The sequence below is a fragment of the Moschus berezovskii genome, chromosome 6 (assembly GCF_049115385.1).
Source record: "Moschus berezovskii isolate FMDL1 chromosome 6, NW_MosBer_1.0, whole genome shotgun sequence".
Lineage (NCBI taxonomy): Eukaryota > Metazoa > Chordata > Mammalia > Artiodactyla > Moschidae > Moschus > Moschus berezovskii.
In genome coordinates, this window is record NC_142465.1 from 93,480,592 (window position 1) to 93,494,075 (window position 13,484).

General features: G+C 38.4%; 1 protein-coding gene across 1 annotated transcript in view; it reads left to right on the plus strand.

Annotated features, from left to right (window-relative positions):
- The first annotated feature begins 3,801 nt into the window (after positions 1 to 3,801).
- The window catches only part of GYS2 (glycogen synthase 2), a 55,500-nt gene continuing 45,817 nt past the window's right edge, over positions 3,802 to 13,484 (plus strand). Inside the window, exon 1 of the mRNA XM_055395650.2 lies at positions 3,802 to 3,919. Within this exon, the coding sequence (XP_055251625.2) occupies positions 3,802 to 3,919 (118 nt within the window). The remainder of the gene's footprint in view (positions 3,920 to 13,484) is intronic.

The following is a 13,484-nucleotide window of genomic DNA, read 5'->3' on the forward strand; positions in this document are numbered from 1 at the left end:
ACACAGTAGGTGCTCCATATATGTGTTAATAGAATCCTTATGGATATGCAGGTGAGGGCTAATCAAGCCTTTGAAATCCTAAAGACTTCCAAGAAGATTGCAAAATTGCAAAGCAAATGTGTGGTTTTCTAAATGCATCTAGTGACCTCTGCTGGAATACTTACCAAGGAAACCAGCTAGTAATCCTTTTTTTTTTTTCTCTTAATTTCCTTCTCATCTCTCTCTTTTTGGTTATCCTCACAGTTATGGTTTATTACAGGGAAAACACAGAGATTAAAATCAACCAAGAGAAGAACAGCATAAGGCAGAGTCTAGGAAAATTACTATTAATAAATATGGAGCTCCCATTGTCTTCTCCACATGGAACCTTATACTTGTCATTTTCCTGGGATCTGTGTGCAATACATGGAATATTTTCACTAGGGAAGCCCACCTGAGGATTGTTGTTCAGAGTTCTTATTTGTTTGAACTCTTTTTAATTGAATGTATAGGGTTTTTGTGTTTTTTTTTTTTTTTGGCCACGCTACACGTAGCTGCAAGATCTTATTTCCCTGGTATTGTTTAGTTACTAAGTTGTGTCCTACTCTTTTGTGACCCCATAGACTGTAGCTCACCAGGCTCCTCTCTCTTTGGGATTTCCCAGGCAAGAATATTGAAATGGGTTGCCATTTCCTTCTCCAGGGGTTCTTCCCGACCCAGGGATTGAACACATGTCACCTGCATTGGCAGGCGGATTCTTTACCACTGAGCCGCCTTATTTCCCTGACCAGGGATCAAACCCCAGCCCCCTGCAGTGGATGCGCAGAGTATGACCACCAGGGAAGTCCTTGAAGAATAGTTAATTTACAATGTTGTGTTAGTTTCAGATGAACAGCAAAGAGATTCATGTTATCTTTTTGAATCAGAGTTTTCTCCAGATATATGCCCAGGAGTGGAATTACAGAATTGTGACAACAATTTTTAGCTTTTTAAGGAATCTCCATATCGTTCTGCATAGAGGCTGTGCCAATCTACATTCCCACCAACAGTGTGGGAGTGTTGCCTTTTTTCACCCTTTTTTCACCCTCTCCAGTATTTATTTGTACTTTTTAATGATGGACATTCTGATTGGCGTGAGATGATACCTCATTGTAGTCCTGATTTGTATTTCTCTAGTAATTATCTGAAACTCTAATACTTTGGCCACCTCATGCGATGAGTTTACTCACTGGAAAAGAATCTGATGCTAGGAGGGATTGGGGGTGGGAGGAGACGGGGACGACGGAGAATGAGATGGCTGGATGGCATCACCGACTTGATGGACATGAGTTTGAGTGAACTCCAGGAGTTGGTGATGGACAGGGAGGCCTGGCGTGCTGTGATTCATGGGGTCGCAAAGAGTCGGACACAACTGAGCGACTGAACTGAACTGAGTAATTATCGACTGAGCATCCTTTCATGTAGGGCTTCCCCAGTGGCTCAACAGTAAAGAATCCACCTGCAATACAGGAGCCACAGGAGACATGGGTTCAATCCCTGTGAGGGGAGGATCCTCTGGAGGAGGGCGTGACAACCCTCTCCAGAAGAATCCCATGGACAGGGGAGCCTGGTGGGCTACAGTCCATGGGATGGCAAAGAATCGGACATGACTGAAGTGACTTAGCACACATACACATCCTTTCATGTACCTGTTGGCTGCCTGTATATCTTCTTTGGAGAAATGTCTGTTTAGGTCTTCCACCCATTTTTTTGATTGGGTTGTTTGGTTTTTAGATATTATGGTATATATCATCTCTTTTTACTGAATGATAAAATGTTGGTGTGAGTGTAAAATTAGAGCTCAGGAACTATTGAGAGTCTTTCTCCCGTCTTGGAGAAATCCCACCTCCCTTTCTGTCTAGATATCTGTTCTCTTTTGGCTCCCAATCAATCAGTTTGTCCTTTTAGCACAAATCTTAACGGAGAGTATTTAGAAATATAGGAAACAGAGAACTTTCTCTGATTCTCCTCTAAATCTTTTTGCCTAAATGACTGCATGGGAGAGTATTTAGGAATATAGGAAACAGAGAACTTTCTCTGATTCTCCTCTAAATCTTTTTGCATGAATGACTGCATTCTTTTCATATATATCTGAAGGAAAGCAAATTCATCCAGATAAACATGGATTGATAAAGGTATTTTCCATGGACATATTTCCATGGAAAATATATTTTTTTTTTCCTGAAAGAGTGCAAAAGGAGCTGAGAATTCTGCCTTCCATTTGGAATTCTCTGGGATGTAAATGAGATTTATTTTTGCTGGTTTACCTCATATGAGAATCCACCAAAACCTGTGATCTACCAGCTCTGAACCTCTGCATCCCTAACACGCATCACTCCTAGGATTACAGTTCACTGAAAGAGGGACCAAAAGTTCCAGAGAACTGAAGGAAGAATGCTTCGAGGTCAATCGCTATCTGTGACATCCTTAGGTGGGCTGCCTCAGTGGGAAAATATGGTTCATTTATTTCACTTCTGTGGACTCAGGGAGCATTTTTGAAAAAGACATTCACTGCTGAAAAGCAAAGAATTGACAAAGTGTGTCCTTGTGTCAGGAATAATAACTTCAAGGGTTATATTACTTTGGGTTAGTATTTACAAGGGTTAGTTTACTTTGAGTGATTGTTAGGAAATGAAGGGTTGTTGAGAGTGTTGGTATTTGAGGCAAAGCCCCAGGTGAAAGCCAACAGCCAGGAATTTCAAAAAGTCCAAAGTAATGAGAGTGAGTGAAATAATCAGGAGGTGATCTGATTGTACTTTCAAAAATTCTTTCCTTGTTCTGTGTGTTGTGTGACTATATGTACATGTGTTTATTGCAGAAAATTTGTAGGATAACCGTAAACAGAAAAGATCACCTAAAAAGTAATTGTCATCACTACCACCTAAAGAAAACCATTGTAAGAATTCTGTTTATATTTATTCCAATCTTTCCCATCCATTGAATTATTCTTTATCAATTTGAGGTAATATTTTAATATTTGAGGTAAATTGACTAAAATTAAATTTCTACAATCTCATTAAAATGATCTGATGATCATTGATCAAAATTACATTCTTTGTATATTATACCTAAAAACATCCTGGTATTTATACTTTTTCATAAGGAAATTTTTGAGAAAAGTAATCAAGGAAAGGGAAACCAAGATCAACGTTTATCATCAAAATTCAATTTGTCAATGTGGAATAAAACAACTAGAAATAATGTTTTTATTGATCTAAAAATGGGAATCAAAATAAAAAATAACAGGAAGTCTAAAGAGATTTGAAGCTTAGAAACATGTCCCAGTCAATTCTACATGTAACCTACAATGACCTGCATAATTTCTAAGTGGAATTGCTATTCTTGGATCACTTTGAAGGTGATGAAATAAGTACCAGTGACTGTGTGAGTCTAGGAGTTTGTTCTAGAGGACAAGGGTTAAAGGTCCGTGTTAACGTCAGGATGAGCCTGTAAAGATTCCCTTATCCTTAGAGTGTTTACCTAAGCCCTACGTTGGTGGGCTTTACTTGTGATTGCTCTGGGTTATTTGGGTAGATATTGATCAGAGAGAGTGTCCTCACCGGACCTCCCCAGAAAGAGTGTAAAAGGAGCTGAGAAATCCGCCTTCCATTGGGAATTCTCTGGGAAGTCCATGAGATTTATTTCTGCTGGTTTATTGCACATGAGAAGCTACCACAGTCTGCCATCTCCCAGCTCTGAACCTCTGCGTCCCTAACACGCACCACTCCTAGGATAACAGTTCACCCAAAGAGACACCACGAGTGCCGGAGAACTGAAGGAAGAATGCTTCGAGGTCGATCGCTATCCGTAACATCCCTGGGTGGGCTGCCTCGGTGGGAAGCCGGACTTCCTGTGGAGAATTTACTGCTCTTTGAAGTCTCTTGGGAAGTGACCAATAAAGGTTTGTACTGCCCCTGAGGCATCTATTTGCCAGATCACTGAAGAACGTAGATTAGGAATTCACAGAACGCACTCTAGTGAGAATGAACTCCCCTTGTGAGTGAGGAAAGTATTCAAACCGAATATAGGTTTAGACGAGATTTCAGTTCAGTTCGGTTCAGTTCAGTCGCTCAGTCGAGTCCGACTCTCTGCGACCCCATGAACCACAGCACGCCAGGCCTCCCTGTCCATCACCAACTCCCGGAGTTCACTCAAACTCATGTCCACAGAGCCGGTGATGCCATCCAGCCATCTCATTCTCTGTTGTCCCCTTCTCCTCCCGCCCCCAATCCTAACCTTGTCTATTTCAACAGGCAATGAAAACTTACACTGGTGTACGTGTTGAAGGGAGAGACAACTGAAAATATTAGTCTTGGTCAGGGAATGCACATTTAAATTAAAATTAGAAATTCATGTTATAACAAACACAAATATAAATTAATATTTACTTTTTGGATTTAATGATCATTTTTTTCAGGAACAAAGTTCATTTTGTAGTTTATTTTAGGAAGAATTGTGCCTGATCTGGACTAATTAGAAATTTCAACCCCTGTTGAAAGGATCTGAAATATATATGTGCTCTGTGAGCAAGTAGGTGAAATATTTAATGACATGTCTAATAATTCAAGATTAGCTTGGAATTAAAGTTTTAACTTAGAAGAAGTTGTGAAGGTATAATATTGGCCTCCTAGTAAAAAGAATGCATGTAGTGTTTTCTTCAATACTATATAAACATAGAAATTATAAGATAAAGGAAATCAAATTAACAAAATTAGAACAATTTCCTAGTAAGATGCTGGACTAGAGAAGCCAAGGCAGAGAACTGTGGCCTAAAGTTTTTTAATGATAAAGGTACCTGTAAAATTCTTAAAAAACAATTCCTTGTGGATTAATAATGTCTAGTTTTAAAGTCTCAAGACTATTACTACTAATATTGAGGGAATATTGGTAGAGAAAAAGCAACAGTTGTGAAGGCTGAGTTTTTCATGGTCAAGGAAACAATCCTCAAACAAGGTCAACAATCATCCAAATGATTATTGGATGAAGGCAGTGATAATGTGTGAAATTTAAAGGATCTGAAATGAAAATATGTGATGTGATCTATTATATATTCATTTTGGGGGAAATTATATTTTTTGTTTTTGTTACTTATGACATATTTATTGCAATAATTTAAAGGATCTGAAATATACATGAATGTGAAAATTACATCTTCCTTTCAGTTAATTAGAACCAGCAAAACCTCAAAATCAAAGAAATTACATTTAGCATCTGCTCTGATTTTTACCTTATGTCCAGTGTTCATTCTCACGCGTATGCATTCATAAAATTCATAAACTCAAATAAAAATAAATTCTTCCTAGGTAGAAACGCACAGAATACATGTAAGAGAACAAAGCACTGTCTTCCTCTCTGTAGGTTACTGAGGAACAGGAAAGGGGACAGAAACCTTAATATGGAAAAGCGAAGTGTTTTTCAATCAGCTTGTTCCTAATGTTCTTTTTCCAGTCACAAGATTTGTAAATATGCCCAAAGCTCCTGGGAGCAGAGCCATCTTTACTGCACATAAATCCAAGACTGTGACTTGAAATAGAGATTTTCTCTGCCTAGCAAGCAGACCTTCAAGGATATAGCTTATTTTTGGAAAAGAAATGGGGTGGGGGGGTCTCTTTTGAACCAGGAATCTGTTCAGAAGAGTTCTGCGTGGGTTCCTCTTTTTTGTTTATTTTTAAATAGTTATTTGTTTATTTTTACTACTTTCAGCTGTGCTGGATCTTCATTGTTGCGCGGGCTTTTCTCTAGTTGCAGAGGGTGAAAGCTACTCTCTAGTTGCGGTGCTTGAGCCTCTCTTGTTCCAGAGCACAGGCTCTGGGGAACATAGGCTTCAGTAGTTGTGGCATGTGGGCTCAGTAGCTTTGGCTCCTGAGGGCAGAGGCTCAATAGTTGCGGTACACAGGCCAAGTTGCTCCATGGCATGTGGGATCTTCCTGAATAAGAGATTGAACCCATGTCTCCTGCATTCTCTGCCATTGAGCCAACAGGGAAGCCCTTGTATGGGTTCTTCTGAGCAGAATGCTTCTCCTTCCTTCCTTTTCTCTCCTTTTAGCAAATGTTAACAGGATATTGTTTCCTGGTACTGGGCACACAGTGGTGACACTGACTGTTCCCTACCCCCGCCCTGAATCTTCTAGCCTGATGACATGCATGCTGCACTCAGGGCCTGGAACTGTGCCTGGTGCATAGAAAATGCTCAATGGATATTTCTTCTTTTGAATGAAGGAGTGAATACATTTATTTTTCAACTTCTAAGCTACCTTTGACACTATTTTTCTTTCCTTTCCCATGCAAGATAAAGGGAATTTTCTTATCGAAAGGAAGCCTATTAATGTGATTTACCCAAGTTGATATTTTCTCCAACATAGCTTCAATATTTACTATAGTCTGATTTTATGACATTTTTATATAAATGGACAATTATTGTGAGCATCTCTGACAAGACATTGACACTATAGTTTCTTTGAAAATTTTACTTTTGAGTTTTTATTTCCCTGCTGTTCATAGCAATATAGGAGACATCTTCAAGATCATGAATCCAGCTTCTCTACTTCATAGATGAAAAGGATGCCTACAAGGATGCATTAAATGGTCAAGCACATAGCGGGGTTGGGACTAGCATTTTGGTCTCCTGAGTCCACTTCTCTTTTTTATTAGCATGCAAGAATTAAAAATTAAATGTCCACTGTCTAATGAAATATCCTGTAGGTATAAGAACACAAAAGTTGCTGTCCAAAAAGGTCAGGGTTTTCTGAGACTTAGAAAAAAATCCCGTAAACTGCCTGAACATCAGTTTCTTCATGATGAAAAGTACATAGTACATATGCTCCAGCCATCTTATGAATGTTTCACGGCAAACAAGAAAATATACTTATATCCAAGAAAACAAAAGATTTTTTAGAGAAGGGGAAAATTCTTTACTGACAGAATTTTGCCTGTAAACAATGGAAATGTGTAAAATATAACAAATGAGAGAGTCATAGTTAAATTATTGGGTGTTAATTCTCAGACTTCAAAATAACCTTATCTACTTTAATAATTAAACTTGAAATATATTGCTTTTATGCATTCATTCATTCTTATTCAATAAAGATTCATCAACTATCTATTGGATATCAGACACTAGGAAATAAAGGGCATTAGAGTTCAACAACACAGAATTGATTCCCAATCTTTCAGAATTTACAGACATTAAACATGCAATTGTAGTCAACTGTAATGAGTGTAAGAATGAGAACAACGTGCTCTCGAACTTTATAGGCAGACCTGATTTTATTGTGTTTCACTTAATCGTGCTTAGCCAATATCGCATTTTTTTGACAAGTTGAATGTTTGTGGCAATCTTGCACCAAGCAAGTCCATTTTTCCAATGGCATTTAATCACTTTTTGTCTCTGTCAGAATCTATTAATTCTCATGATATTTCAAACTTTTTCATTATTAATATATTTATTACGGTGATCTATGATCAGCGATCTTTGACATTACTATTACAAAAAGGTTACAACTCACTGAAGGCTCAGGTGGTGAACAGCCTTTTAAACAATAATATATTTTTACATTAAGGCAGGTACATTATATTTTTAGACAAAATACTATTGCATGCTTACTAGACTGTGTTATAGTATAAACATAACTTTTATATGCACTTGGAAAACCAAAAAATTCATGATTCGCTTTATTGCAGTTTCGCTTTATTGGGATGGTCTGGATAAGAACCTGTAATCTCTCTAAGGTCAGCCTGTGCTTCAGTGGGGGGAGGGGAGGTTTCTGGCTAATTGGAGGCTTGGGAAAATCCTTTAACAGAGAGACATTTGAGCTGGTTCCTGAAGGATAAATAGCTGTTGGGTAGAGATGAGGTGGTGATAAAGAGCAGACAGTGTTCAGTGTGTGGGAACTGTGCATACTGAGATACAGAAGTGAGAAAGTGAACTCTGTTCAGGGATCTGAGGGAAGCTCAGAAAGGGTAAGAGGAGTGGAGCCTGAGAGGAGACGGGAGACACCAGCAAGGGCTGGATTGTGAAGTGTAGAGTGAGTTAATAGCCTTACGGGGTTAGATTTCCAACCATGAAGCGTGGGAAGCCATTGAAGTTCTAGATAGTAGAAAGTGGTAAGGAGTGAAATGTGTCTTTTAATTTAATTTTATTTTTTTGCTGAATGAAAGATTCTTTAAATTCTAGCGTGCTTTATAATTTTCAAGTCTCACACAGGTGATTTCATGCAATCCTACAATAACTTTCCCCCCTAGCCCTACATTGCTCCTCTTCCCCTCCCTTCCCCCACAAGTAATCACTAATTTGTTCTCTTTATCTGTGAACCTGCTTCCTTTCTTTTTGTTCACTAGTTCATTGTAGTTTTTAGATTCCACATATAAGTGGTATCATACAGTACAGTATTTGTCTTTTTTTGTCTGACTTAACTCACTTATCATGATGCCTTCCAAGTCCATCCATTTTGTTGCAAATGGCAAAGTTTCTTTCTTTCTTTCTGGCTGAGTAATATTCCATTATGTATATTAATGCTGTGCTGTGCTGTGCTTAGTCACTCAGTCATGTCTGACTCTTTGCAACCCCAAGGACTGTAGCCTGCTAGGCTCCTCTGTCGGTGGGGATTCTCCAGGCAAGAATACTGGAGTGAGTTGCCATTTCCTTCTTCAGGGGATCATCCCAACCCAGGGAACAAACTGAGCTCTCTCTCATTGCAGGTGGGTTCTTTACCGTCTGAGCCAGGAGGGAAGCCTGTATATATTAATATATACCACAAAAAGCACTATAATTAGTTGGGGGACAGGTTAGCAAGACGGTAACGATAAGACGTTGTGCTATGATCTAGGAAGGAGCACTTTGCCCAAACACTGGAAATAAGCTTTACTTTCAACTTCTCTGCTACAATTGTTTCTTTTGTACAAAGTTGCCTGAATCATTGAAAACTAGGCCAATGATCATGTTGAGAATTTCTGGAGTCATTAAAAAGAGTTTAATGAATGTTGTCAAAAATAATGTATGCTAATTTAATAAATGTGAACCATTCTGAAATTTAGTCACTAAGTAGATGCTTCCCTCTAAAAACTGACTAAAATAAACTTGTTTTAGCCCTAACCCAGTGTTGTCTTAAAAAAAAATTTGCACAATCTAAAAGTTGAGAATTGTGTTTTATTCAGTGGACTTTCTGAGGACTATAGCCTGGGATACAGCCTGTCAGATTGCTCCAAGGGACTGCTACAAAGTGGTAAGAGAAGAGTCAAGATATATAGCAATTTTTGCTGATTATTTGTATGTGTTTTTTCAGAGTCAAGATCTGAGTGATTTCATTATATTTCCAAAGGGCTCTATGATCAATGTGAGAACCACTGCTCTGAAGTTCCCTTAACCCAGGTTTTTTTTTAATCCAGAATATTTGGAGCCAAAGTAAAAAAGCCATTTCCCCTAAGTATTGTTTTCCAGATGGGCCTTCTCTAGAGTAGAAATGATTCTACCCTCTCCAAGCCCTAAAGATTCTTGTCTTTGTGTGACCCTGCTCACTTTCTCCTTCTGTCCCTCCCACCACCACTTGCAAAGATTCATCAATATGTTGCTCCATAGAATTAAAGGCAGCCCTCCATATCCATGGTTCCATATCTGTGGATTGAACCAACTCTGGATCACAAATAGTTGAAAAAGAATTCCGGAAAGCTCCAAAAAGCAAAACTTTACCACACACCAGCAGATGACCATACCCTATTTACATTGTGTTAGATGTTACAAGTAACCTAGAGATGATTTAAAGTATGTGGGAGGATGTGCATAGGTCATATGAAAAATATTATGCCATTTTATATATAGGACTTAAGCATCTAGGATTTTGGTATCCAGAGTAGTGGTCAGGGAGTTGTGTCCCAAACCCAACCTGCTGTAGATACCAAGGGACAATTCCAGTTACATTCTTGCTGTCTAAGGCTTGTAAGTCTGGAGTCAGACTGCCTGGATTGGAATTCCAGCTCCATCTGTGTCTAATATTGGATCCATCTCACAGCCTCTATGTCTCAGTTTCCCCACCTTAAAAAAAAAAAAGAAAAAAGAAAAAAGGAAAAAAAAAAAAAGAACAACAGCATCTTCCTTAACAATGTGGTGGAAACTAAAAAATAATACCAACTGTAAATCACTTAGAACAATGCCTAGCCCTTAATTACTCTGTTAGCTTATTATTATTTCTTACAAAATTTGTTTATTAAATGGGGACCTTGAATCATTCATTTTCACACCGACTCTCAGTTTGAACAATTGCATGATTCTGTTCTTAAATGCAAAAGCAGGAAAAAGCGAAAAAACATATGGATCAGGATTACTATCGTCATGGGCAACACTAAAATTAGAGGTTGGGGTTGCTTTGCCTGCTGTAGATATGTGCAGCTATGTCATCTCAAAGGCATCCCAAGTCACACCACATGAAACACACAGTCTCTATAAAAACTATGTTTGCCACACATATCGGTTCAAGAAGAGCACTAGTCTCCCCACTTTCCTTTCATTCAGATTGCCATGACTAAGTCCTTCTTGCATAAAGCATTCAGATCTGCCATTGTGGATAGAATCAGGGAAGGCATGCCTGTGGGCTTTCTCCAAGTGTGTCATCTCCCACTGTCCTGGACTACAGTTGCTCTGATTGGAGCCTCAGACCTAGTTGATTGCCAGGCACACAAACATTTGGTGACCATCGTCACGTGTAGCATTTAGTCTCTTTCCTACCAGACCTGCTGCCTCAGAGAACGATGTCTAATTCTGTAATGACTATCCCTGCCTCTGCAACTGTGTCTTGGGATAGGAGTCAGATGAGTAGCTATGTACACTGAAATCATAGACTTCTAAATTCTCTGACTTTTAATCACATAAAAATAGTGAAGAGTCTTGTTATACACATACTTATATATTATTATATGTATCTCCTTTCTATGGCTTTCCTGGTGGTTCATTGATAAAGAATCTGCCTGTCAATGCAGGAGATGAGGGCTCAATCCCTGTGTCAAGAAGGTCCCCTGGAGAAAGAAACCAGCTCCAGTATTCTTGCCTGGGAAATCCCATGGAAAGAGGCATTTAGTGGGCTACAAACAGTCCATGGGGTCAGGAAAGAGTTGGCCATGCCTTAGTGACTCAACAAAAAATCCTTTTTATGACCGGCTCCCACCTTCCACACTGCCTTGGAGTTCTGCTTTTAACAATGTTGGCAGTACTTCTAGATGATGACTTGAGGTTTTAGCTACTTCACTAACACATATGTTTATGAGAGCTTATCTTTTCTTTCTTTACTTTGCCCTCACACAAGAGATAGCTCCCATGTCGTTTCAGGAAAGTAGAGATCAATAAAATGCAAAGTACATGTTTGAAAGTGAAGAGTCAGTCCAAATTCAATGCCTACACTGTGGAAAAACAATAATTCATTAAAAAATAGATAGTGAACCCTTGGTTTATACTCCAAATTTAAAAATAGGAATGACCCTGTTTCTAGGCTATCATACTCATCTTTAATTAGCGTGTTGGGTGGGGAGTTGGGTTAAAGATGGTAAATAGAGTGAGAACTAAGGAGAATAGTTGGCATATAAATCTGGGAAGGACAGAGAGGGCCTGAACTGAAGATTTAGCATATCAATTAGCAGTAAGAGCACCTCCTCACAGAAAGACTGTAAGGGGAGAAGTCTGGGGGATGGGGGAAAATTTATTTACAATCAGGTCTCAACCAATATGGGATGAAAAAAAATTTTTGTTAGTTTTATGCTTCTATTCTTAAGAGACTGAAATAATATAGTCATAGTATTTATAAGCACTCTAAGGCTATTCGGGGACTATTTTATTTCAAAACTGAAAGCCTCAAATGGGAAAAAGAAGTAGCAAATTAATTAATTGTGTTTATCTTTGCATTTCATTCTCAAATCCTACCTTTTTTGGAAATAAAGAATTTCTCTTCTTCCTTATATCCTTTAGCAAATAAAAATGTTTTGTCTGCATTAACGCAATTGTATTTGAATTTGCAACACTAAATCTAAGAAATAAGGAAGGATGTTCTAAAATCTCTGGTCAAGATACATAGTTGCAAATAAAAGAGTATTCAAGGGACTTCCCTGGTGGTCCAGTGGTTAAGAATCCACCTGCCAATTCAGTGGACACAGGTTCAATCCCTGATCCAGGAAGATTCCACATGCCACGGGCCAACTAAGCCAGTGGACCACAACTGAAGCCCTTGCCCTCGAGCTGGTGCTCTGCAACAGGAGAGCCACCACAATGAGACACTCAAATGCCACAACGAAGAGCAGTCCCTGCTCCCCACAACAGAAAAAGCCTGCGCAGCAACGAAAAGCCAGCACAGCCAAAACAAATCAATTGTTTTTTTATAAAGTTTACCATTAAAGAAAAGATTGTCCAAGAATAGAAATGTAAGATATTTAAGAAGTGTAAGCCATCAGAACCTGAACATGTATTCCCTTGGACTAGATACAAATGAAGGAAGTAAGTCTACAAAGAGGAGAAATTATTTGAAGAGTTTGAATTATTTTGATAGTGGGCTTGAATAAAGCTTATATAAACATATAGATTTAAATATGTTGCTAAGACGTGACTCTCAGACTTTAGAGAAAAGTTCTATTTAGTTACCCTTGCAAACTGTCCGATTTTTTTTTTTTCCTCAACAAATGGTTTCGATGGTTCCTAAATTTTTCTGGAATTTGGCGAAGTGCGTAGGTGTCCTTGATATTGGCATCAATCAGATTCATCATTGAATGGTTAAGTGAACCCTGTCTGTTCTGATCCAGTCTGGAAGGCTCTGCTTGTAGATTTGCAGATCATTTTCTTGTGTCCCGTGCTGCATTCATCAGCCAGTGGAAGCTGGGATTGATAATATCTTTATTATCAGACTCTGCTCAAGTGGCTATTTCAATTTCTTTTAGGTATTGTCAAAGTTTTTTCTTAAAGATCAAGTTTCAAAGGACAATAAACTTATGTAGGCTTATATGAAAACTACATATAATATTTACATTTTGGAAGTTATATTAGCTCTTTTCTAAATTAGTGAACCTTGTCATGTAGTAGTATTTATATTTGCCTTTTGCATCTCACCTCTCAAAAAACAACTTATCAAAAAGTATGTTTTGAGTGGTTCAAGAAATTTACAGATGGCAATTCCACCTTTTGGCTGTCAATTATGACAATCATTGTAAGTCATATAATACAAGTAAAATATATTATTTAAGGTCTGAATGATTGAAATAAGGAATTTAAGAGATGTAGCCTGGAGAATCCTAGGGACAGGGGAGCCTGGTGGGCTTCCATCTATGGGGTCACACAGAGTCGGACACGACTGAAGTGACTTAGCAGCAGCAGCAGCAGCAGCAGTAGCTTTCAAACTCCATATGCTGAAGAACTGAAATGCTTTAGGAAAAACCATGATGAAAAATAAGACTTTTTCTTCTTCGTGTACAAGTAACAAAATTGTTCTTGGAAATAGAGC